The following is a 25,854-nucleotide window of genomic DNA, read 5'->3' on the forward strand; positions in this document are numbered from 1 at the left end:
TAGTTCAAAACTTGTAAAACGAAGTTTTTCGCTTCGGATATAAGCGTGGCTCTTTTTTCGTCAGTGCTTTTTTTTAGTTTTAGCAAATAACATGTACTTAGGCTATTATACGCGTTGAAATGTGGGGTTCTATTACCTTCCTAAAGACGAAGTATACTTTGCAGCTGCTTGATTGTTTGAATAGCATGGTGCAGTTTCACGTAATGAATATTACGATTTAATTATTATGAATTTCATTGACATTTGGTTTCACACGTGCTGTTTTGCCGCAGAGCAGGCTAATAATGGACATGATGTTTGGAACAATGTAGAGTAACTTTTAAAATGCAATAAAACTATTTACAGATTTGTGTATGCCACCTGACCGGATATGGAAATGAAAGAATCAGTGAGTCAAAGATTCGAATCATTTTATTGAACTGAACGAAAGGAACCGAATCACTAAAAAGAATCATTTTGAACACCACTGCAATGCTCTCTTGGCTGCACTTACCTCTTACCTCTTACCTCCTTGCACTATTAAGCCTCTGCAGTTGATACAGAATGCGGCTGCACATCTGGTTTTCAACCAACCAAAAAGAGCTCACATTACACCTCTCTTGGTCTCGCTCCACTGGCTCTCTGTGGCTGCTTGCATCATGTTCAAGGCCTTGATGTTTGCATACAGGGCAGCCAACAAAACTGCACCTACCTACTAGGGCTGGGTGATATGGACCAAAAATCATATCTTGGTATTTTTAGGTTGAATGGCGATACACAATATATATCTTGGTATTTTCTGTGAAGTGGGCTAAATGTTCAGTTGTAAGTCAAAGCCACATGTGAGATGTCACAAGCACTTTTATTAAAACAGACTGTGATGAAAATAAAATGCAAAGACAGGGTTTCCTTCCCTGTTTGAAAATATACAGCTGCAAAACATGTAAATGAAAAATTACAGTAGCCTATATTAAATAAAAATAGGCCTATCTCTGAGAATGCAGACTGATTAAAATAGAGTACAATTACAGTTTTTTCTCTCCTGCTTAACAAAACACACAGCTAAATAAATAACAAAAATGTAAACAGAACAAAAATAACAACAGGCCTACCCTGTTTGAAAATATATAGCTGCACAATATATCAATATGTAAATGAAAAAATAAATAAATAGCTGATAAAAACTTCAGAAAATTTATGCCAGTGTGCCTGGCCAATAAGGTGACAGGTTAACTATGCACACGCGATGATGCTAAATGTTTATTATGAGCGCCAGCAACAAGCTTCAACATGTCAGCTGTATGGAAATATTTCGAGGTATCTGAAACAGATAAGAAAATTGCTATTTGCAATGCTTGTAAAGCACCAGTGATGCGTGGAGGGGTGAAATATATAGCTAAGTTTCTCACACTGGGAGGATGCTAGCTGTGTGCTGCTAAGCTTTTCACTGCTTCTGGAGGGGTGAGAGACCATTTTTAAATAATGCGTCTTTGTAAGGAGAGAATGCGATTTGAAATGAAACAAGACAGCCCGTGATTGCTGAGCTTGTGCTTTGGGACTCGAATGGAGGTCCTAATGGTTTTGACTGACCCCTAGCTACGTTTCTCACCCTGGGAGGATGCTAGCTGTGTGCTAGTAAGTTTTTTTCTGCTTCTGGAGGGGGTGTGAGAAAAATTTTAAATAACACAGCTCAGGAAGCAGAGACGGCAATGGAGAATAAAACAAGACAACCTGCAATCGCCTAGTTCCTGCTTTAGGACTCGAACAGAGGGTGTAATTTTTGTGTTTGTCCACTTACACAATGGCACTGGAGAGCGAATAATGTTTTCTGTAACTTTATTGTGTCTCTGCTCTTTCAAAATAAATATCTCGGCGCTATATATATATATACACACACACACACTATATCGGCATCGGCCATAGGCCAAAATGAATATCGGCATATCGAATACCGGAAAAAATCAAAAAAAAAATCCATCCCTAAAAAATAGGTTTATGTTAGTCTGAAATGCCTTATCAGAAAGTGCTACCATCGAAATACGCTACCTGTAGGTTTATGTTGGTAGCACTTTCTGATAAGGTATTTCAGACTATGGAAATTCGCTACCTGTAGGTTTATGTTGGTAGCATTTTTTGATAAGGTAATTCAGACTATCGAAATATGCTACATGTAGGTGTATGTTGGTAGCACTTTCTGATAATGTAATTCAGACCATTCTAGAGTTATAGCCTGGTAGTCTTTTCTGATAAGGTTTAGAATATCAAAATATGCTACTTAAAGTTTTACGTTGGTATTGATTAGAGTGTGTTGATGGACAAACTAGACTACAAATTTACATGTCAGCATGTAAACTAGACTAATACAGTTTATGTGAAATTGTAAGTAGGCTATGCCTATTATTAAAATTTACTTGACAGCATTTTCGAAATTGCTGTTGGATGAATTAATGAAAGCAATAATGTAATTAGCTTAGAACCATTTTCTGATAAGGTAAAAAAGAATTAGCAACCTTTTTTGGTTTCTAGGGTAGCACAACCTACTTGCGGTAGCATTTCCTGATAGGGTAGCAAAGATCGATAGATATCACTATCAATCTACGGTAGGACTATCTAGCTACGGTAGGACATTTCGATAAGGTAGGACAAATTGACAGAACACCGGGTTACGTGCAGACGCAGAGGGGGAGTGGTGGCAGGGTTGCGCGGAGAGCGTGAGAGAGGAGAGATGCAAACAATGGCACGGCTTTACGGAAGAAACGGGTTATGTAATTCAACATCAAACTATATTGATATAAATGGTATTGTCTCATCCTATATCTTGTTTGAAAATATATCGACATACCTAAAAAAGTTGATATACCGCCCAGCCCTACTACCTACCTGAACTCACTGCTGCAACCTTATGTTCCCTCCTGACCACTACACGCCACCGAACGGCGTCTGGTGTGTGTTTGTACCTTTGTGTGTGTATGTGTGTTTGTGCCTTTGTGTGTGTGTGTTTATGTGTGTGTTTGTGCCTTTGTGTATGTGTTTTTATGTGTGTGCACCTGTGGAGTAACAGTTGTTTCCTCTGACAGGAAGCTAAGTTTTGCTTGGCTCAGTGTTGTGCACCAGGGTGTAATATCTGAACTGAAAAGGACTGGACAAGAAGGCAGAGTCCATCCACACTAACCTCTCTCAGCCCTTCACCTACTGTTGTGTAGTGGAAACTTCGAATAATGACCACATGAGTGTCTTCTCCCAAACACATTTACTGACTGACTACAAGATACATAAAATAAATTATTCAAATAAGCAGACTTGTGTATTCACCATTGCAAGCCTTGAAAACCTATTGTCAATACCGCAAGAAAACATAAAACTCTGGACAGGTCACTAGCTCTCAACTTCAAAATAAGAGTGTCTCTAAATGCAAAGCAACCTAAATGCATTTCCTGTTAACTCTGTCAGCATTTTTTATGTCATTTAAATAACTATTAAATTTCTTGTATAAACATCTGTCAATACTGTAAATATCATATTTTAACATGTCTTTATCAACCATTTTTAAACTTATGAACTGTCTTTAACTAAAGTCACAACACTTACAGCAGGAGAGGAGGGTGACATTATGGCACAGCACTGTCATACCCTTGATTTACATGACCTGAATGACTTCACTAAGTTTCAACCTGTCTGAATGTATAGAATATAAATATACACTACAGCTCTATGTATGCTAGAGCTACCCTGGGTAACAATGTATGATAAGCAAATAAAATGAGAATGGGAATGGACTGTGTTGCTTTGTAATTGGGTTTTATGTGCATAGGCTATGCTTCCTGTGTTGATATGGGGATATTCAGAACTTGAGAAACACTGGAATTTGCTGGAGACTGGCACTGTCTTACTGTTAGCAGCTCTTGTTTGACATTTATGTGGCTTTAGCTCACTGGTTTAGGTAGTCCATTTAACCCTCCTTTCTAACCTATAACGTAATTCAAAGCAGATTGGTGGTTTTATGATGGCGGTAGTGTATTCTTCTGTTATACCAGTATTGAGTTCATCTGGTTGTGATTTTCTCCCCCCCCTCCCCCGTCCGTTGTGGCCTGCTTGCAAGACCACTGCAGCTGGGAGCGATGGTTGAGTCACTGTGGTATTCCTCCTGTCTGAGGTAGCTCTGCTCATTGGTAGATCTGGAAGGGCCAGGCCTCCCCAAGCACTGCCCTTGGGGAACACAGCTGGAGGGAGGGTGGGCGCACTTTCATTCCCCCTTTGCCTCCCAAAAAAACAAGATTTACAGTCACAGGATGTGTCATGCTAATCTTCGGACCAGTTACCCCTGAAGATCCTACAATTTCATAGCAGTCTCTTTAAGACACATTTAGTTTGGTTCAGTTTCAGGTCTGTTTTATTGTCAATGTGTACAATTCCTGAATGTAAAAACTGAAAGAAAAACACACAATTTTTGGCTTTACATGTAGTTGACCAGCTTAAACCTGTGTGAATGGTGTTGTTGCTTGAAAAAGGAATGGTCTGAATTGGTCACAGAGTCAAAAGTGTTGATGAATGCCTGGAAAGCACGCTTCTTTCCTGGAAGTGGCTTGTGGTCTGGTAAAACAAAGTCAACGGATGGCTGGTTATGACACAGAAATAAACATTGATTCTACACTTGACCAAACTCGAAGTGACTGGGCAAACAATACCTCGCAAAGTGGATTGGCTAATACTGATTGCTTTGGCCAGTGAGTGGTAGCCTGACAGGTGCCAAACAGAATCAGTTGTGTCACTTATGTTCTTTCAGTTTGGATTAAGTGTGTTTGAAATGAGCATTTAGTTCAGTGGCAGCAGCGTAGCATAGTGGTAAGGAGTAGGACTTGTAACTGAAAGGTTGCTGGTTTGATTCCCTGCTGTGGCACTGCTGTTGTACCCTTGGGCAAGGTACTTAACCTAGCCTCAGTAAATATCCAGCTGTATACATAGATAACATGTAAAAAAATTGCAACCTATGTAAATTGCTTTGGATAAAAGTGTCTGCTAAATGCCAATGTTGTAATGTAATGTAATGAACCAAAGAAGCTTAATTTCTTTCGGAGTATTTCAGAGTACGCAACAGAGTAAACCCATAATCTAATCACACATCACATGCCCGGCCTGCTCTTGTATAAACATTTGCATAACTGTGTTGACTGCATGGGTCAGCTCTTTAAAATGGTGTAACTGCAAGTGTTCTCTTTTCAGATCAGAAGACATTAAAGGAAAAACAGTACAGCTGTTATTTATTTATTTTTTACTGCAGTACATCTAAAAGTCAACACATGGCGAAGTAATAAAAGAGCTATAGATTAAGGTGAGGAGATAATGAAAAAAGCTGCTGATGTAATTAATAACAGTAATTTAAAACAGCAACATATGAGCTGATCCATCAATATACTGGTGCTGGGCTTAATCAGGTGTGGTTGAGAGAGTGGGGTATAAATGTTTGAACTGTCATTGAAACATTAGCAATACAAAAAATGAAATGTTTCTACATTATCAGAAAAACAGTAGTTACATTATTAAGGCCATTTGTGATTGTGTAATATTAGGTGAGATGAGATTCAACTTTATTGTCATTGTGCAGAGTACAGGTACAAAGCCAATGAAATGCAGTTAGCATCTAACCAGAAGTGCAAAAGAATAGTATTATTTACAGAAAGTGTGGTGAAGAGTAATTACTCCAATATAAGTAATGATATATTTTGGAGTATATAGTGTTATAGATTATTAAATATGTATAATATATTAATGTGTTATACATAGGGGGTGAAGTGGACAGAGTTGGAAAGGGGAGTGTATATGTGTTAGGTTGTATATGGGTTGTATTTACAGTATTGACAGATATGTACAGATGGTTGTATGTACAGCAGTGCAAATATAAAATTAAAAGTACTGAGACAGTGCAGTAATTAGTGCAATAATGCTTAGAGCTGTGGTGTGGACTTCAGCAGGGTCACAGCCTCGGGGAAGAAGCTCTTCCTGAGCCTGCTGGTGCAGGAGCGGAGGCTCCTGTAATGCCTGCCTGATGGGAGGAAAGTAAAAAGTCCCTGGTTAGGGTGGGATGCATCCTTGATAATGCTTTTCGCCCTGCCCAGGCAGCGTTTGTGATAAATGTTCTCAATGGTGGGAAATTGGGTGCCGGTGATCCGTTGGGCAGTTTTCACCACCAGCTGGAGTGCTTCGTGGTCTGATGCAGAGCAATTGCCTTACCACACTGAGATGCAGTTGGTGAGCATGCTCTCAATCTCCACCAGTATCCTAGGACACAGGCGAGCTTTCTTAAGACTCCGCAGGAAGTAGAGGCGCCTTTTTGATGAGAATGGAGGAGTTCAGGGACCAGGTGATATCGTCAGAGATGTGGACGCCAAGGAATTTGAAGCTATGACGTTCGGTTGATGGCACCTAGTGTACCAGTTCCCCTATACTGTACGTTCCCATACCTTCTCATACTTCTGTTCCATTGTTCAAATCATTTTGGTTTAATTAGGAAGCAGCTTTAACCAAAATAGCATCTGTTATAGCTTTTAAAGCAGACAGTCTTAAGGATCTGACTTAAGGTCATGGAAAACCTGGTAAAAATAGAAATGCATGATTATAGATTGTACTTCAAACATTTTTACTTCAAACATTTTTGAAGTAAAAATGTTTTTTATACTTTATTTAAAAAAGACCTGAATATAAAAATGTTTTGTATCATTATCTTTGCACAATCTACAGTAAGGGGTATGTTTTAAGTGTAAGTTTCTTTTGGAATCTTACAAGGAGAGCAAACTCAGTGGCAGGAAAGCAGTTGGTGCAGAGCACAGCTTCCAGTGTATTCTGGGTAGGAGTCCTGGCTCAATGATCTTGTAGGATTCAGAGGAGGATTTTTTTCTGTCCAACACCAGTCCTTTTGAATGACTCATTTCAGAGTAGAGCAGCAGGATTTAGAATTCCATGCTTCTCAGGTTCTAGCTGACAAAAAGGATAGGCTTATTTGTGTGATGCTCCCAAGTGTCGGTGTTGGACTCACCCAAGGGAACGTGTGCCTCCATTTCACAAAACTAGGGGTTTTACAAAATGCGGGGTCGAGTCCTTCTGTGAAAATTAAGCCTGTGCTTTCCACAGAGGTCAGCATCAGCTGGTTCATGCTCAGTGTTCACAGTTAAGTTTCAATTGAAAATGACAGTGTACTGTAATTCCAGTGACTGGTCTGGTTTTAAAAACTGACTACCAAAAACATGGATTGTTTGTGTTGTTTTTTATTCTCTTAACACCAGTGTTGTAAATAAATAGCCTACTAATAGCAAATCACACAGTAGCTAACGTATTCCTAATAGAAAACCATACGAATCAGCAACATGTTAATGAACGGTAAAAAACACCACTATAATAACAATCATGTCGAAATACAATGTTAAACATACAAACAAAAATGAACTTACAACCATTGCTTTCTGAGGGCTATAGCAGGAGAATTAATTGTGATGAAAGAGTGGCAATTCACTACCATTGCACCTTTGTTTACAACTTAAAAAGAAGGAATAAAACTACTTCCTGGTTTTCCTTGCTACAGCTATAGATAATTCTAATGCACACGTTACTATATGTTACCATATAGTAACGTGTCTGTGTCTGTGCCTGTGCTACAGACAATTAAACAACAAAATGGAACATGCAGAGCAGAACACTCCCCGCCTGGCATCTTTAGATGCCACTACCAGTTTAACTGAGATGTGTCCCTTTTAATCTTTAGTCCTCTTTTGAGAGAAGTAAGATGATCTTAGAAATTGGTCTCAAAAAGGTCTTTGCAGTGCCCTAAGAGGTTATCCTGACATCTATCTTTCATACCTTCCCATCACTACTTGGAAAGGTTGAAGTGACCAGTCCCAGTGGCCACTTGTTTCGAGGCAATTGTCTTTCTTTCAGAAGTACAACGTCCTCAGCTTGTAGGTTCCGTTGTGCTTTGTGCCACTTATACCTTGGTTGGAGGGTGTTGAGGTATTCATTTCTCCAGCGTGTCTGAAACTCATTTTCTAGTTTTGAGACATGACTCTGCTTTGGGAGAATGATTGGATTCTTGACCTCTGCGTCAAGAGGAGCATGCCTAAGAAGTCCACCAATTCTTAAGAGGCCATCCTCCATGAATGGGTCGAGGATCAAAAGAGAGCTTGTTTTAGAGACCTCTCTCTTCTCCTGCAGAGCTGCATACTCCTCTGGATATGCATCCTTCTGCACAGTCCTAATGATGATACTCTTAGCTGCTGCCAGTTCGTCAGGGGTGAGAGGTCTGTTGCACTGATGCTACCCTTTGCATGAGTTTTAAGATTTTGCTTTGTGAGAATGAGCTTGATGGATCGAGAAGGCAACAGTCTTCAGCAGGGAGTCCCAGGTGGAGCAAAATTGGAACTTTTCTGAGGTAAACCTTCCTTCTGTAGTGTAAGTGGCAAGGGCGGTTACTTGTAGTCTAATCTCCACATCCAGCTCAGGATCCAAAAACTCACTAATCTCTGGATGGGGAGGCTTGCAAAGAAAAGCTGGTCCGCTAAACCACATGTTGGTTGAAAGTCTGGATGCAGGTACTGACCTCGTTGCCAGATCAGCTGGGTTGTGATCTGTAGGCATGTAATGCAGCTGCTCAGGAGATGTCGTCTGACGTATACGTTGAACTTGGTTGTGCACATATACAAAGAAACACTTGGAATCATTGAAGATATATCCAAGGACAACTTTTGAATCACAATAAAACTCAACTGCATCTGGTTTGTGGTTCAACTCATCAAGAATCAGGTTGGCTATTTCAACTACAGCTCTGCACAGTTCGAGACGAGGAATGGTGGTTTCTGGCTGTGGAGCTAACTTTGCATTCAAGCAAGCACACCACAACGAGTGAAGGGTTTGTCGTTTACTGCAACCTTAAAGGTGAAAGTGCCAGAGTTTATATCCCAACACAATCCAAAGCTTCTTAGTGTTAGCAGAGCCTCATCTTTGGAACCCAGGTCCTTTAAGTCCTTGGCCAGGTCTTCAGGGGGGAAGGCTTGCATGACTGTGGCACTGTTCAAAGCAATTTTATGCAGTTTTATATTTGACTTTGCAAAAAATGCTTGGGTGCGCTTGAGCAAGTCAACAGCATCAGATTTGGTGGGGAGGGATATGAGTCCATCATCCACATAAAAGTGCCTCTCGATGAAATGGCGCTTGTTGGACCCATACTCCTAGATCCAGGCGTTGAGAGAAGGGTGCATTATGGGGTCCGTTGACTTGTTGTCTCACCTTGTGTACTCTTATCATGTCTCTCCCCAGCAAGAGTAAGATCTGAGCATGAGGATCCAGCTTTGGGATGAAAGGTGTCAAAGGCTTCAGGTAAGTGTGTAAGAGAGCAACCTCTGGAGTCGGAATTTCATATGTGTTACTCATTATTTCATTACACTCAATAAGTGGAGGAAGGTCCAAACACTCACCACCATTCACAGCTTCAGTCTGGAACCCAACCGCTTTTCTCTCAGTCATCTGTGATGCCAGCAGAAGTCCTCATTAGGTATGATGACAGGTTACCCTGAATTCCAAACAACTGGAAGAACTCACATCTGGCCAGTGGACGGTTGCTCTGGTCATCGAAGATAACATATTGACAGAGCATTCCCGCTGTCCTTGTGGATAAACCTGTGCCAGGCATATCTTGGAGCAAGATCGAGATGGGAGACCTGGTCCACATACTTCGGTACATCTGGAAGTTACCTCTGGAGGGTTGCCATCTTGTTCCGCACTAGGTTCCGGTTCATGTCTGTCAGAACGGCATTGTCTGGATGCATGGCTGTGCAGTGCCTGTCACTCCCACACTCACTGCATTTTAGCACCACTTGACATTGTTTAGCCAGATGAGTCAGAGAGCAGCACCTGAAACATCTCTTGTGTTCCTTCAGAAACATCTTGCGCTCTGTGAAGGGATTTGTTTTAAAAGCTCTATATTTTGTAAGAGGATGGAATTTATCATGAATAGGACAGTATTTAGCAGGATCACTCTCTTTCTCCTCCATCTCTGCTCTGTTTGTGGATTTCACATCCATTGAAGAAGTCACATCTGTCTTATTCACTGATATACAGGTTTTCAGACTATCATGCTTTGATGGGGGCCTTTCATTTTTGAAGGAATTGCTGTTGCTGTTTGACAGAATGAAGCTAGGATCATTCCTTGCTCTAGCTTCAGTGCAGACAAAGTGAGTAAAAAAGGAAAATGGCGGAAAACTCATCCTGTGTTCATCTTTTCATGAGCCAGCAGAGAGCCATTTATCCTGAAGACCTTGAGGCAGCTTCTCAATTATGGTGTTGATACCACAAGATGTATCGAGGTAGGAAAGTCCAGGTAGGTAACCATCATTTTTAGCGGACAGCAGCTCCAAGAGGAGGTGATATGGGCAGACCGAAACCTTCTAACGTGTTCAGAAGATTCCTTTCCAGGCCAACCAACAGATCTAGCTCTTCACTGGTTGATAGATCCAAGCCCTGAATAGCATTGAGAAATGAGGACTGCCACACTCTGAAGCTTTCTGGCTGGTCATCAAACTTAGTGAGCCCTGTGGTTACCAACTCTCTACGAGCCAGGTACTTGGCAAAGTCAAACATATTTGGGGATTAAGCCTGGTAAGCAGGTGGTGTATTCTGTTCAGAAAAATGTTCAGGATAAACTATGCGTTTGACAGCAGAGACATCCTGCTCATGCTGGAATTCAACAAAGGAGTGTTGGAGATGGTGTGGTGTTTGACCCAGAGGGGCAGGCTGCCCTGATGCTACTGGGCAATCTCTATCACATTTCTGCCTGTGCATCTTGGAGAGAGGATGATGTTATCATCCTTGTGTGAAGGACTCCTAAAAGGGATCCCTTGATTTATAAGTGACAATTCCTTTCCATTGTGCGATGAAGAACTATGTAGCGAGGAAACAGTGAAAAGAGTGTTGCCCTGAGACTGGTCTTGTAAATACTCTTCTGTTCGCTGTCTGACTGTCTGTGGTGAAGGCGAGCTTCTTGAAGAGTGAATTTCATCAGTTCCTACATTTTCTGCAGCCTCTAATCTAGCCTTTTCATTCTTAATTTCCAGCTCCTTTTTAGCAAAGACTGCCCTGGTGTGTGCGGCCTCAGCCAAGGCTCTGGCTCTGGTGGCTGCACTGCTAACTGAGGACTTGGAAGTTGATGAGCGAGTGGAGCCAGCCTCTGATATAGCTTTTCCTTCCTTTTCACTTATGTAACTCCATAGCTGTGCGCCTGATATCTTCTACTCTGACTGCTGTGCCACTGATTCAGTGTTTACATTTATTCATTCTCTTAACAGCAGTGTTCTAAGTAAATAGCCTACTGATAGCAAATAACACAGTAGCTAATGTATTCCTAACAGAAAACAATATGAATTAGCAACATGCTAATGAACGGTAAAAAACACCACTCTAATAACAATCAATTACGGTATGTCGAAATAGAATGTTAAACATACAAACAAAAATGAACTTACAACCATTGCTTTCTGAGGGCTACAGCGGGAGAATTAATTATGATGAAAAAGTGGCAATTCACTACCGTTGCACCTTTGTTTACAACTTAAAAAGAAGGAATAAAACTACTTCCTGGTTTTCCTTGCTACAACTATGCACACATTTCTATATGTTACCACCTAGTGATTGACTGTGGTATTACACTTTCTACAGACAATTAAACAACAAAATGGAACATGCAGAGCAGAACAGGCAGTTTTCTGCTAATTCCATGATTGTAGCTTACAACTGGGATAGCAAACTACTGGCGGGAGAAAGTGACTTTACAAACCCCATAATGGGTGAAGCCAGAATATTCTGTCAATAACCACCTCATATAAACCAGTCGAAAGTCTTGCAAAGCAGATCTTTGAGCTGCAACATGCAGTGTGTACTTAGAGCACTAAGGGTTCACTATGTGTATGGGTGTCATTACTGTACAATCCATTGCATGAAGTCTGTCTACACTGATCTGTTTGTGAGCAGAAAGCTGATTGATTCATAAAGACTTGTGGTCTTGTCCAAACTCCACTCGTGGACCATACTCCCCTGCAGAGTGAGAAGTGGAGAAAGGATGTCACTCTGTTTTATGTTAATCCTCACTGAAAGATATGGATGAAGAGTAAGGCCAGAGCCAGGGGTGTCAGCTTCCAGCTGCTCCCTCTACCAGAGAGATGTCCTGATGATGCAGATGATTAGGGCTTGCATTACTCATACTGGGGGATTGTGCTATACACTCCCCCCCAGCACGTGGGGCTCGGTGTTAGGGTGAATGCTGTCTGCTGTGAAGGAAAGCAATCTGTTTGAAAAAAAAGAACAAAATGGGGCTTTGATGCCTGGATTGTGCCCGGGCGGCCGTGATCTCAGAAAGGCTGTCGGAGAGAGCACACTGCGTGTTTTCGCTATGGATTTTGTGGTTTTCTTTTCTTTTGGCTCTTATTTATATTTGAAATGTAGATTTGAGGATTAAAGGTGACAGGGTTTAGTAAAGTTTGCTAATGTTGTTTGTTTCGGCGGAATGTCGCATTGAGTACTTTAGCCTCATGGTGGCCATGCTTTCGTTTGTGCTGGAGAGTCCTCCCTCCCTTTCAGCACTCAAGGACGGGATGTTCATTACCTAGAATGTCTTTGAAGAATGGATCCCAAAACAGCAATCAAAGGAGATCACACGTGACTGAGTGCAGCTTCAACTTGATTTAACTGTCTTGAACTTGGGTGGCCGTTCCATTTATGTGCTAACAGACAGAGTAATGATGAAATGTGGAATTAGGAAAAATGCATTTTTAAATATTAGCTCATGCTCCTTCTTCTTGTCTTGTCCTCTTCTTAACTAGTACAGAGAAAATAAGTGGTCCACCAAAAATATAATGTATCTTTAAAAATTATTCATGCACATTCTCAAAACAGTCTTGAATCAGTTCCCCAACCTTGAAAAAGTAAATATCTGCATAAAGGTGTCAAGGTTATTCACAGCTGTCACAGTTCTCTGTGATAGGATACTTGTAGATCTCGCTTCCTCTGAAATTACTTTATATAACACATTGTAATAATAACAGTGGGCAGTGGGAGCAGGCCTTGTAAGCTGAGAGTGGCTGGTTTGGTTCCCAGGTGGGGTCACTCCTGTTGTACCTATGGGCTAAACTGTTATCCTGAATTACTTCAGTAAATGTCCAGCTGTATAAATGGATAACACATTAGAAAATGACTTGCCTTGTGTGATAGCAGCCCGCTAAGCGACTGTAAGTAATCTATCTATTGTTGCCCTTTGTTTCCAGGCCCGGCCAAAAGGTGAAGGACTGACCCCATACCAAGGGAAGAAGAGGTGTTTTGGAGAGTACAAGTGTCCCAAATGCAAGAGGAAGTGGATGAGTGGGAACTCCTGGGCCAACATGGGCCAAGAATGTATCAAATGCCATATCAATGTCTACCCCCACAAGCAGGTACCCCCCTAACCCCCCCCACCCCCATATCCACCACCCCCATGATAGCCTGCTGCACAGAGCATTCACAGGCTTGTGTGCAGTGAAATTGGAGCAAATGCTTGTGTCCATGCTTCTGGTCCATTGAGCGTTCCATGTGGGAGATGGCAAACATCCTACATCTGTCTCATCTGGAACACTATGAGCAGGGCGGCTAATCACGGCGCCCTTTCCAGCTCAGCTTCGTGTCAATGAATAACCCACTCCTGGCTGCCAGGTGCTTGGAGTTCAAAATAAAAATTGTCAAGGACAACCGGACGTGCTCTTGCTTATACAGGCTCAAAGTCCATTCTCCAAATATGTATTTTTGTTTCTTAAGTACCATAACATGGGGGTTGTTATCTGTTATTCAGTTGGAAATAACATTGATGTTCATAAAATAGGAGGGCTTTCATTTAATTGCAAAACAGGTTTAACATGCAATTCATGCACTGAGGTGAGATGAATGTAACCAATAAGAATACTACAGACAACAGCAGCAAATAAGCATTAGTAAAATTAGCATTAGCATTCAGAAAAAATGACGGTAGGTGGTTTAAATCTGAAACAATAATGTGATACAGTCTTAGCTCCTGTCTATCCATCAGTTCTGTCAATCATTGTGAGTTCATCTCATAAAGTCACAATGAAGACTTTTTTGACTGTTGTAGATCTGCACAGTTAAATAGCGTTTCCCCTGAAAATGTTTCTTGTCGTTTCTGAAAGAACTTGATCAAGCAGCCAGACTGGCCTCTTGTAATGCAATGTGATATCAGAATTGTACAACACATGAAGTCATGTTTACACAATACAGAAAACTGGAAACAGCTTACACTGAGGAGAGTTTGTATGGAAACCATGTATTCAAGGGTATTTCAATCTTTGCTTGTTCAGACCACAATTAATAGTTTTGGAACAGCTATAAATGACAGGCACATGGGATTATTTTATAGTTTTTACAAGTGCTTTCTTTGTTCAACAGCAAGCTGCAATCACTGTCAGTTGTAATTCACAGTTCTAATGTCTTTTGATTCCTAGTCTTGCTTAAATTAAACCCATGCTATGAAGATACAGTTTACTGTATGCTAGGATTTAAGAAATCTCATTATAAGAAACAGACAGCTCTGTTTGCTAGCAACAGAAAAGCAGTTTTGTAAATGTGAGCATATTGGACAAACAGTTTTCATATGGTTTTGAGGACAAAGGAGTGGTTTTGCCTATGTTAATCAGATCCAGAAATGGACTGCACAGTGTGGCTGCATTAGTGAGTGCTGTGGTTGTTTAAGTGCAGGCAGGCGTTTTGGAGGGCTGAACCTCCCCTAACTCAAAACAGTGGTTTCAATTGCCCTGAAATTGTGCATTTTAACCTCAGAAAAAAGATCCAAAGTAAACCTTTGTCTTTTACAGAAAATCAGCTGAATTACCGTCAGCTCTGGTTTCTGGAAAAATGTGGTAATGTGAAGATACCCCACAGTTTCACTTTGACATTAGGGGCAGGGTTGGTATACATGTAATGGCGTTACGTATTTAAAATACAAAATATAAGTAACTGTATTCTGTTACAGTTACCATTTAAATTGATGGTAATCAAATTGCAGTTACATTTTAAAAATATTGAGATTACTGAAGGGATTACATTTTTTTTCATTTAATTTCATTTATTTTTTTCATTTAATGGAAAATCTGTCCAATGATGGGCAACTCTGGGGTGTATCTCCCATATGCCGCTCATGAAAAAAAAAAAGAAAAAAGCGCGCAGCCTGTTTGACTCACAAAACAGTAGAATAGAGAGTGAGACGGAAAGCAACCTGCGCAACGCTTTCAAATCATGGAATTACCGGTACCATTTTACTTTCAAATTTGGCAAAGGTTGCAACATAGCAGTACAATGCAAGCTGTGTTTGCCAGCAACCAACCTGCTATATGCTTCAAGAGTGAACCTGTAACCTGAAGAAGCATCTTGAAGTAAGTTCTCTTTTTCATTATTTAAGTTTATATTGATTGCTAGCTAGCTATCTTAAATAGTTTGGCTGCACTGGATTAGCTATTCAGCTAGCTAGTAGGTATAGTATTACAGCTAACTAGCTAACAAGTAGATACAGTGACAAAAAAAGTGAAATTTCACACATTCAAAACTGCGATTACGCCAACAATTTTACACTATGCATATACAGTGAATTGTTAAACTACTCCTTTCTCACTCACAATGTATTTATGGTGGCTTTTGCCTTTTCTAACTCATGTTTTCATGTAATGTTCAGTTTTTGAATTAACATTTACAGTTCTGAAGAAACTGCGATGAAATGCCCATAGACTTAACATGGGGATGCCAAAATGTTAGCTACAACAATGCTAAGTGAACATTATAAAAATAACCGTTCAGAACCTTAGTTAGATGAATTATACTGGTGCACGTCCTTATAAAACTTTCATAAAATGCTTTAAATGTTTCATGTGAAATGTTATCATAATTAAAAAATGTAGACTGTATTTTATGTATTGCAGTAAAAAAAATCACTCAAGTTTAGCTTTTTAGATTTTGACATCACTTGGACATAGTTTGTGAGACTCACCCAACCAGTATACCACATTCACACTTTTACTTACTTTTAAAAATTGAAAACACAGTGTTCAGAAAGTAATCCAAAGTATTTAGATTATGTTACTTACTTTGAGTAATCTAACAGAATATGTTACAAATTACATTTTAGGGCAAGTATTCTGTAATCTGTAGTTTAATACATATTAAAAGTAACTCTCCCAACCCTGATTACGGGATATGTGTGTCACACACTGCAACGAGAGCTGGACGCAAGTGCGGAAACACATGACTTTATTTTGGAACAGGGCAGGATACAAACAGGGCATGAACTGACGGTTAGACAGAAGAGAGGCAGGAATTGAACAGGAATCTGACAAAACCAGCTAAACATACACTTTTGCAAGAGTAGACTTCGCGGGGGAGAACTAAACACAGGGGTATAAATAGGGGAACAAATCAATGCTTAATGAGGTGGAGACAGGTGAGGGAAATGATAGTTGATCAGACCAATGATTAGTAGATCGGCAACGCTCAGCGCTGAATGGTTGAAGCCGGAGTGGGAGGAGGCGAGGTCATTACAATGTGACAATTATATCAAGATAGTTTTGATTCCATTAGAATTATCTCCCTTAGAAGATAGACCAGCAAATTTGTTAGCTGCTCTTTGCAAGATTCAATTTATCTGTCACACATAAAACCTCAATTTTCCAACAAATACCTTTACATTGGTCATTAAGTGTTTCTGGGAACACCCCACAGCTGTTCTTTAATAATTAGGTGGCTTCCAAAAAATGGAAGAAGTTGGTTTTACATTACTAATAGCTTTAACTTATTGTGCCTATATATTATAGGTCAAGGGTCATGCTGATAACCATGTCAACACAATTGTGGGATGTTCTGTTTGCAATTATACCAAATATGAGTGCCACACCTGAGCTCAGGTGACTCTTCCTTTCTTTGAATCTCAAACTCAAGCACAAGTGGTTAATACGCGGGCAGAAAGTGAGCCAAAACCACATTGGCCATGAGTCACCTCAGAGCTTGTTTTTCACTCCTGTGACCATCCCAAGAGGAGCCTTCCATCTCTGGAATGTTTCCTTTTGAGGGACACATCTGCTTAACATCACAATTTATATTCTTCCAAAGTCTGAAAGCCAGTTTTGAAGGGCCATTAAAAGTTAACGGAACTACAGTTTTGGAAGGTTCTACAGTGACACAGTTGGTTGGAAGAGACAACAAAAATAAGTTGCTTTTCATGCACATTGACTGATATAAAGACTCACATAAACACCTTTTTTGGCACTTGTTGTGGATGGCTTAGGTTTATTTTAGAATGTTCCCTGTCATATACCACTACTGCCAAAGGGACAGTTATCATTGAGGGGGTGATGAAGATTTTCACAAGCCAGTGTTAAGAAGAATTTGATGCTCATTTGCATATCAATTAGTAAATGATGCAAATGATTGGCTTGTGGTGGCCATGTTTTTTGATATATTAACTTTTCCTTCATAAATTAGACAGAGGTCGGTGTAAGGGTTTTACCTACCAAGTTTTGTGCCGATCAGCAGAAGCACATGAGCATTTCATTCTTGATTGTACGCAAGTGCATGATAAAATGACAATAAAGGAAATCTCAATCTGAAATCAATTTAATACAGTACACTGAATAAAACAAGGTACTCTGATATATTTTCTACATCTGTTAGATGAAATTACCACATTAAAATAAAAATAAAAATAAACTAGTCTACTGGGATTTCTAATACCACTCAACAATCTCAGATAAATGGTGCCATGTGCTGTTCTTAATGTATAATGACAATTAAAAAGTCAAGTCCTCCCATGTAAGATGTAATTTCTGAAGTAGAAAAAAAAAAACCGCTGTCTAACATTCAGGCCAATATGGAAAGTCCAAGTGTTTCTTCAGCAGTATTTAGTGTATTAGGTGTGGCAATAGGTCAGAAGGTGCAGGAGATGTGCCTACTGTAAGTGCTACAAACCGATTGTATCTTAGCAGCCATACCATTTGGACTCTGAACTATGTGTTCATTTTCCAGTTAGGACCTGATATGTAATGATGTAATGGCCTACAAAAAATTGGTCGCAATATCTGCTTTTCCTTGTGTGGTCTGTGCCTTGTGATATCCATGAGAACAAAATGTCATTAAAAACTAAGTACATGGACGCATGGGTGTTTAAACCTGTTTTTCAGTATAGCACCCCAAAGTGGCCAAATTTCACTAAACTTGCTGTGTGGTACCCAGGTCTAATTGTAAGCATGTGTATCGACTTTTATGCCAATAAACAAAAGAATTGCAGAGATATGGCCACTCTTCCTTTATGGCGACTTCATGGGTGAATTTGTGGGTACACTGCGGCCACATTGTTCAACCTGGCAACTATCCTTTAACAACTGTTAAAGACAATGGTCCAAAGAGGTAATACACAAAACCGCATTGTGCCTTAACTCTAGGAAGAGGTGGTAAATGTGTTTTTGACAAAATCAAAGGTGGATGAAACACAAAATGGCTGATGTGGAGGTTTCATAAGTTCCCAGATAGGATCCTTAACTTTGATGAAGCACAAGAAATTTAGTTGAGATATCTGCTTTTCTGCCAGAGTAATGGGTATTTTAATGATTTTTAATGGTATAGCGCCCCCAAGTGGCCAAATTTCATGAAACTTGGTGCATACCCAGTGTTGCTAATACCAACAAAGTGTACCAAGTTTGGCATCATGCCAACAAAGCATTGCTGAGATATGACTCAGTTCCTGTTTTGGTGTCTTCACCATGGAATTTCATTTGACGACAGCGGCCGTATCGTTTGCCCTAGTAAAATTCTTTGAGTAATTTTTGGTCAGAACCCTCTGTAGATGATACGGACCAAATTTGGTGGTGATAGGATCAACGGTCTAGGACTGGTTCGCAAAAGTAGTTTTTTCAAAAAATTGATTTTTTTTTCAAAAATCCATTACAGTGGATGAGTCTACTCAATTCATTGTGACCCAGGGATTCAGCGGAAATAAGGATCACAACTCTAGGACAAACGGTTCAAAAGTTATAAGCAAAAATGTACCTTGAAGTTTGGCCTGTTGGTGGCGCTACAGAGATGGATGGATTGACCCCAAATTTGAGGCCTGGATACTTTGGACTGTCCTCTATCAATGTGCCAAATTTCATAAAAATCCTCCGAGGGGTTCTATGGGCTGCCATAGACTCCCAGTATAATAGTTAAAAATTCCAACAATTACAATAGGTGCCTAGCACCTTCAGTGCTTGGACCCCTAATAATCCAAATAAAAACAAGGGTTCCAGCACCTTTGGTGCTTGGACCCCTAATAATCCAAGTAAAAACAAGAGGGTTCCAGTACCTTTTTAATGGTGTAGCGCCCCCAAGTGGTCCCCCTTGGTCCCCTAATTAAAAGCGAAATCAAGCAGGAATTAGATGCGGCTCCATTGTCAGATATGTAGCTCATTAGGGAACTATTCAGGAACGTATTCTGGGTTTTTTCGATGTGTTGAGTGGGCGAGATGCGCAGTCGTTCGAGTTTGTGCAGGCCGAGATGTCAGGGTACAATTTCAAAACAACAGAATGCAGCAATTTACCACTTTTTAGCTATATTTTTAGTGGCAACTAGTTTTGGTGTCATCTTCAAATTCATTTTTATAGTATATGGTCATGTGAAGGACAGAACACAACTGTCATTCCCACTAGCCGCTCAGGTTATGTGTAGCAGAGCTGATAGTAATAACATAACATCATATTAGAACACAACGCAGCGAGATCCCACCCGTTACATTGGTGCCGTGACCTGGATCACTGGCTAAGCCACTGCATGGCCGCCAGTGGTCGCTGAGGAGTAAGAGGAGGTCAAAGGGGGGTGAGTGTAGCAGAGCTGAAGTAATAGCTCATGTGAGTCCTGCGTAAAAAGCCTTAGGTAGCGGGTAGCAGGTAGCCGAGCGTTTGCAGCAGCTACATCACTCCCCCGAGACATGGCCGGATCTAGAGGTGGGCAGGGGTGGGCAATTTTAGCATTGCCCACCCAAATTTTCTGGCCAGAAGCATGTGTAGGCTATATCTGTCAGAGTAGTTACACTCGTTTGGAATCCTGTAGACGAATCACTTTTTTTCTGCCCCCCTGCAGTGTCAATATCATTGGCTAGCTGAGCGATTTCAAACTGTTCCGATTTCTGATTGGTTGGATGGACACTACAAAACTTGGAGACGGAAAAATTAACTGACAGTTCTACAGTGCATGGCTCTTGATTGAAGACTAAATCATAGCAACATTTTTCTCATATATGTAATTTAAAATCAACATATTAAAAAAAATCATTTATTACGTTTATTTTTTTACAGTTTTACTATTATTGGTTTTGTGTTGTGCAGTATAAGGGGTGCTTCTGGTGGGGTTTAGGACACTGGTGACACCTAATTTAGGACACAAGAATAATAAGAATAATAACAAGAATAATAATAATAACAATAATAATAATAACAACAACAATAATAATATTTATTATTATTATTATTATTATTATTATTATTGTTTTCTGAAATCATTTTTAGCCCCCTAACGTTAGATTTTGTGAACTTGTCTGTAGAGACGGGACACACAGTTGCAGGTTCAAATGGCTTTATTTAAACAGGTTTATACCACGGCTTGGTTAAATACTTGTTGCAGATTGGGTGGAGGGGTGTGCATTATTCCCTTCCCCATTATTTCACTTCAGGGTGGTTAACAGCCCCTTGGCCCTCGCCATGGGGCCGCATCACACCACCCTGTCGTGGTTTAATTCCAAGGTGTGAATAGTGTCAAAGAACATTAGCTGACATAGTTCGCTAGAGATTATTGCCTAATGTTAGCTTTCTGAGCTAGTCTGCTTTCATAGTTGCCAGCTAAGGAGCTAACTGATGCACTTTATTATTTTAGTTAAAGTAGCCACATGTTTCTTATTCTGATAGAATTGGGCTTTATGGTATATTTACAGTACATTTGAACCATTATTATTATACACTACAATAGACCACCCAACTAATTAGGTTGCTTCTGAAGGTAACATTGTGTACCTAATTGAATTGAGGTTTGCCAGAGTGAAAGGGGTTGAATACTTTTGCAAACAGCATATTCCATTTTTCATTTTCTTAAAAAAATATTTTGTGGTGTAAAACTCATGTTATTTAGGTTACTTGTAATTCATTAAATGTATTATTGTTGTAAATTAAAATATCATATATAGAAAAATATTAATGTATTAATTGTTATCCAGTGAAATGAATGATTTAGCAGGGGGGTTGAACACTTTTGCAAGGCACTCTATGCATGTCACATTCTCATTAGGGGCTGAGCCCCCCTAAAGGTTTGATCCTAGAATCGCCCCTGATTTAGGATAGGCTACTTAGCTAGCTAGCCAGTTCCCCTAGCTAGTTAGCTACTGCTATCTTGAAAGAGTGGTAGCTTTAGGAATCAGAAGCTTTATAAATCTGATTTAAATAATTTCTTACCTGGCTAAATTACATGGAGGACTTCTGATATTCTGCATAGTTACAGTCGAACAGCCAAGCAGCGATTTCTGGTTCCTATTCAACAACTTTCTGCTAATGCAGCGGCAGCTGCTCCAGAATCAAAGGCACTGGGTCCGGCGCCTTCGCATGAAGTGTCAAGTTCAAGTAGTGCATTTTCCGTGCCCACTCCGCATTGACACATGATGTTCATAGTTTATGCATATATAGTTAGTTCATAATTACTTCAGGTAGCCTGGTATTTACAGTTTTTCTCAATTGCTTTGGCTAATGATATTTAATAAACAACAAAGTAACAAAGTAATTGAGAAAAGCTAATAACACATCGATATTCCAACATTTTAAATGACTGGCTGTAGCAGATGACCTATCATCAACAAACATTGGCAGACAAGCCAACACCCTCAGTAGGATGCAACATGAAGCAGGATTTGAACCAGTGTCCATTCAGTTCCCTATCTGATATACTGCCACCCCTTATATCTTACATTTCTGTCAAGTTATAGGCTGTTGGTAGCCTATAGGCTGTACTATGAATTGCATTTTTTTGATATGCTGTAAAAAGAAAATTATGGATTGGTGAATAAAAACTGCCCACCCCAAAACTATGATTGCCCCCCCCCCCCCCCCCCCAATTGGGGAAATATAGAACTGGGCCTGCCCCGAGACCTGGTTAAGTAGCGTTGTTGCCGATGGGCTGAAGGCAATTTGCCTTTAGCTCAACTGGCAACGACGCTGGCTGTGTAAGGGATTGGCAGCAAGCAGTGAGAACCTTGGTTCGAAACTCGCTCGCCGACCCACACCCGTTTTATATGCACTGTGTAGTTCTGTGGTCAGACCACTGCGTTAACAGCACAACATTGCCAACTATATCCCTGAAAGACACCAGTTAGAATGCTAGCAAGCTTTTATCAGTGCTTAGTTTGCTGCTGTTGTATTTTGTACGGCTTTTAGGTAGTTAGCTCACTAGTTGTAGACCAAAACTCCTTTCTGCTCCTTTAAATGTGTCTGGGTTTTACATGCCTGCATATGCCCTCTGTAGCGCACCTTCCTTCCTCCCCTACTTTTACAACCACTAGCCGCCACTGCTGTACATGTTACTCTCAACTTCTCAATAGCAGAGTAACATTAACTTTCATTAACAACCTGATTATATACTTGTTTAGCTTAGAGAATCAGGAATTGACAGATACATGGGTTAAATATCTCCGGCGTGCAGATTTTAGATCAGACATTGAATTATTACTAGCTTATACCAGACCGGAACGCAACTCTATTAAAAACTATCACTGATGTGGTGTTTTAACCAATAATAGCCTGCTTAGGCGACGCACTGACACGAGAGCACTGTTCTTATCCAATCGGCAACTAGTTTCAATTTTCTGTGAGGCGGTGCCAGGAAGTATTTGCGGGGGCTGTATCAGTTGATTACTGCACAATAGGCTAGCATTGAAACAGATGGAGCATAGAAGCGAAATTTGTGGAGGTTGGCGCAGACACAAGCACAATAGAACGGGAGGTGAAAAATAAATGGCGATAGGCTTGGTTAGATGAAAACGGTAATGACGGACAAACGTTCGGCTTATGTTGTCACAAATTGAACGAGACCGGGACCTGTATGGGACAAGTGGCAAAAGGCATTGTCTCGGCATGATACAGATCCCTCACACAAAGCAGCTGTTCGGGCTCTTCGTCAACTTTGCCGAGCTGTGTGTGGCTGCTGCCGCTTCATCCGTCCAAGACCGCGTTTGTACATTTATAGCGGAACATGACCTGTCTTTCAGGATAGCTCCAGCGCTAGCTGACCAGTGCAAAACATTCTCTCAGGATAGAACTGCACTCTCCAAACTTAGCGTGTCAAATACACAGGCCAGCTACCTATCCACTCACGGCATTGCCTGTCACATTAGGCAATGTTTAATCGCACAAGCTGTCAAAACAGATGTGTTCACTGAACGTTTATGAGTCGGCAACCCGTAACATGGATGGAATTCTCAATGTCTTGGTCCGATTCTATGATGATGACTTGGACAAAGTTGTAACCCAGCATCTTGCTACTCGACCAACTTTTATTGAAGTTGAACTTTTTTGAAGCTGTCAGCGTCTGTTTTACATAATAATCCTATGGAGTAGACCGTCTGACGTCCTGAGCGTTTTTTAACGCCGTCGCCGGCGTTTTTTCTGCAGCTCAGGGCGTTTTTTCCCAGTTGAAAAACGTTCAACTTCCCGGAAAAAAACGCCCTACGTCAAGCGCTTTTTTGACAGCTGATCAATCACAAGCGGAATAGTGAGACCCGTCCTTTCCCATAACAGCCACCAAGAATAGAGAAGGTAGCGGTGGAGAAGTTAATTGTGCTAGTTTTTGAGCACAGTGAACTGTACAACATGACAGTTAATCTGTATCATAACGTTCATCATAAAGAGGCCGTTTGGAGTCAAATTGCATTCACTAGCCTGTTAGCTAACGTTAGCTCTGTAACAATGTATAGCCAGCTATATCGCTAGATGTTGCAGTAGCTGTTGTTATGGCAACAAAAGACGCTCTCAACTGCTTTTTGGAACACCTGAAAAGATGCTCTGGCCAGCGTTTTTCATCAAAAAGACGCTACGTGTCAACACAGCCTTAATAATTGCATTTTTTTTTTTACAATTTTGAATTAAAGCTGGAACAATAGTAAAGACATCAAAACTATGAAATAACCCAAATGGAATTATGCAGGGACCAAAAAAGTGTTAAACAAATGAAAACTCTCTTATACTATAGATTCTTCAAAGTAGCCAAATTTTTATAAAGTGTTTTTTTGAATTCATACATAGACAAATATAAACAGTGACATTGATGCCTAAGAAACAATTTAAAAACAGTTAAGCATTTCCCATTATCTTAATCAGGTGTGTCCAAATCTTTGACTGGTAGTGTACAAAAAAATCAATATTTAACGTTTAACTCATACACACGTGTGTGGACACACACAAGCAGCAAATCTATCCTAACTTTTCAGATATTTTATCTCAGTTGCTGTATAATTATATAAATATGCAGTTGGATTTGCTGTCTGACAGAATGAATTATATGTGACAGTGTAAAACTTGTATATACACTGTGTGTTGGAGATATGGTGGAGCCAGGAGTGGAAGATACGTTGACCTTATGACCTCCAGCATGTTGATGCAGTTTCTCTTCAACCCCCCCCCCCCCCCCCCCCCCCCCCACCCCCCCCTTGGCCCAGCGGCCTCTGGAGAAGCCGGACGGCCTTGATGTCTCAGACCAGAGCAAGGAGCACCCCCAGCATCTGTGTGAGAAGTGCAAGGTCCTGGGCTACTACTGCCGGCGCGTGCAGTAACCCCGGGCCCCGGCATCGGCCCAGCACCATGCCGAAACCACCCCCTGCCTTTTCTCCGTCCGCCAAGTGCTCTTCACCAAGCAAGAACCTGCCAAACTTTTTGTGTAAATATTCTTAATGCTAACAGGGATAACTGATGCCTTGTAACATGTTTACCTGTGTATGTGTCTAACCAAAAGTGTCTTTTGATGATAGCAGTGTCTCCACAGTATTGCTGTCCTTGTCAATTGTAATGAATTACCCCGCAGCAGTGTGTGTTGGCTGTTTGTTTACAGAGCTCTTTCCTAGTTGTTGCCTGCCGAGTGAAACGCATAGTTGTGTTGAGCGTTATAATGTTTGTTTTTGACAATTTAATGAGGCCTACTTGCCTTGCGCTGTTCATCGGGTTATCAGCACATTGAATTAACTGTGAATTAACTGTGGAAGAATGGGGACTTCCTCCCCAGCTTGTATTTTGGTGATGTATTTATTAATGGAGAGCCGCCACATTTTGGTTGTAGGTTAGTTTGTTTTTGTTTTTCATTTTTTATTGTGCAATTTAAAAGAATTTTAACTGGGTCATACAAACATATAACTTGTGTAGCTTTTTTCAGAATTCCTCAGATACTACTGTAGATTCACTAGAATAGCTCATTTTGGCCTTAACTTGTTTCACATATAGTTACAATCTTTTGCTTTTTAAGTATCTTTCTATATATTAAGTAGACGTAGACATACATGATGGAGTCCATTTACAGAAACTGATATAAAAACAGAAGTTCATGAAAAATCTTAATAATTGTGTTAAAGGCTACAGTGCAATACCATAACAAGATTATGATGGGATGTCAAAGACAAGTCTTTACAACATCACTTGATAAAAACAAACAAAAAACAATACAATTTCAGATGAAAATGATTTGGACCTGTCTCTGAATCTTTCCATTTCAAAGTAGGGGATGTATGAAGGGAAAGGGAGGATGTTAATAAAATAGGCTTGCTTACA

General features: G+C 40.4%; 1 protein-coding gene across 1 annotated transcript in view; it reads left to right on the forward strand.

The window, feature by feature from the left end:
• The window catches only part of LOC118789671 (zinc finger CCHC domain-containing protein 24-like), a 68,469-nt gene extending 43,121 nt beyond the window's left edge, over positions 1–25,348 (forward strand). Inside the window, exons 3-4 of the mRNA XM_036546176.1 lie at positions 13,275–13,439; positions 24,756–25,348. Coding sequence (XP_036402069.1) covers positions 13,275–13,439; positions 24,756–24,869 — 279 coding nt within the window. The 3' untranslated portion in view covers positions 24,870–25,348. The remainder of the gene's footprint in view (positions 1–13,274; positions 13,440–24,755) is intronic.
• Positions 25,349–25,854: the final 506 nt, after the last annotated feature.

Source organism: Megalops cyprinoides, chromosome 15, assembly GCF_013368585.1.
Source record: "Megalops cyprinoides isolate fMegCyp1 chromosome 15, fMegCyp1.pri, whole genome shotgun sequence".
NCBI lineage: Eukaryota > Metazoa > Chordata > Actinopteri > Elopiformes > Megalopidae > Megalops > Megalops cyprinoides.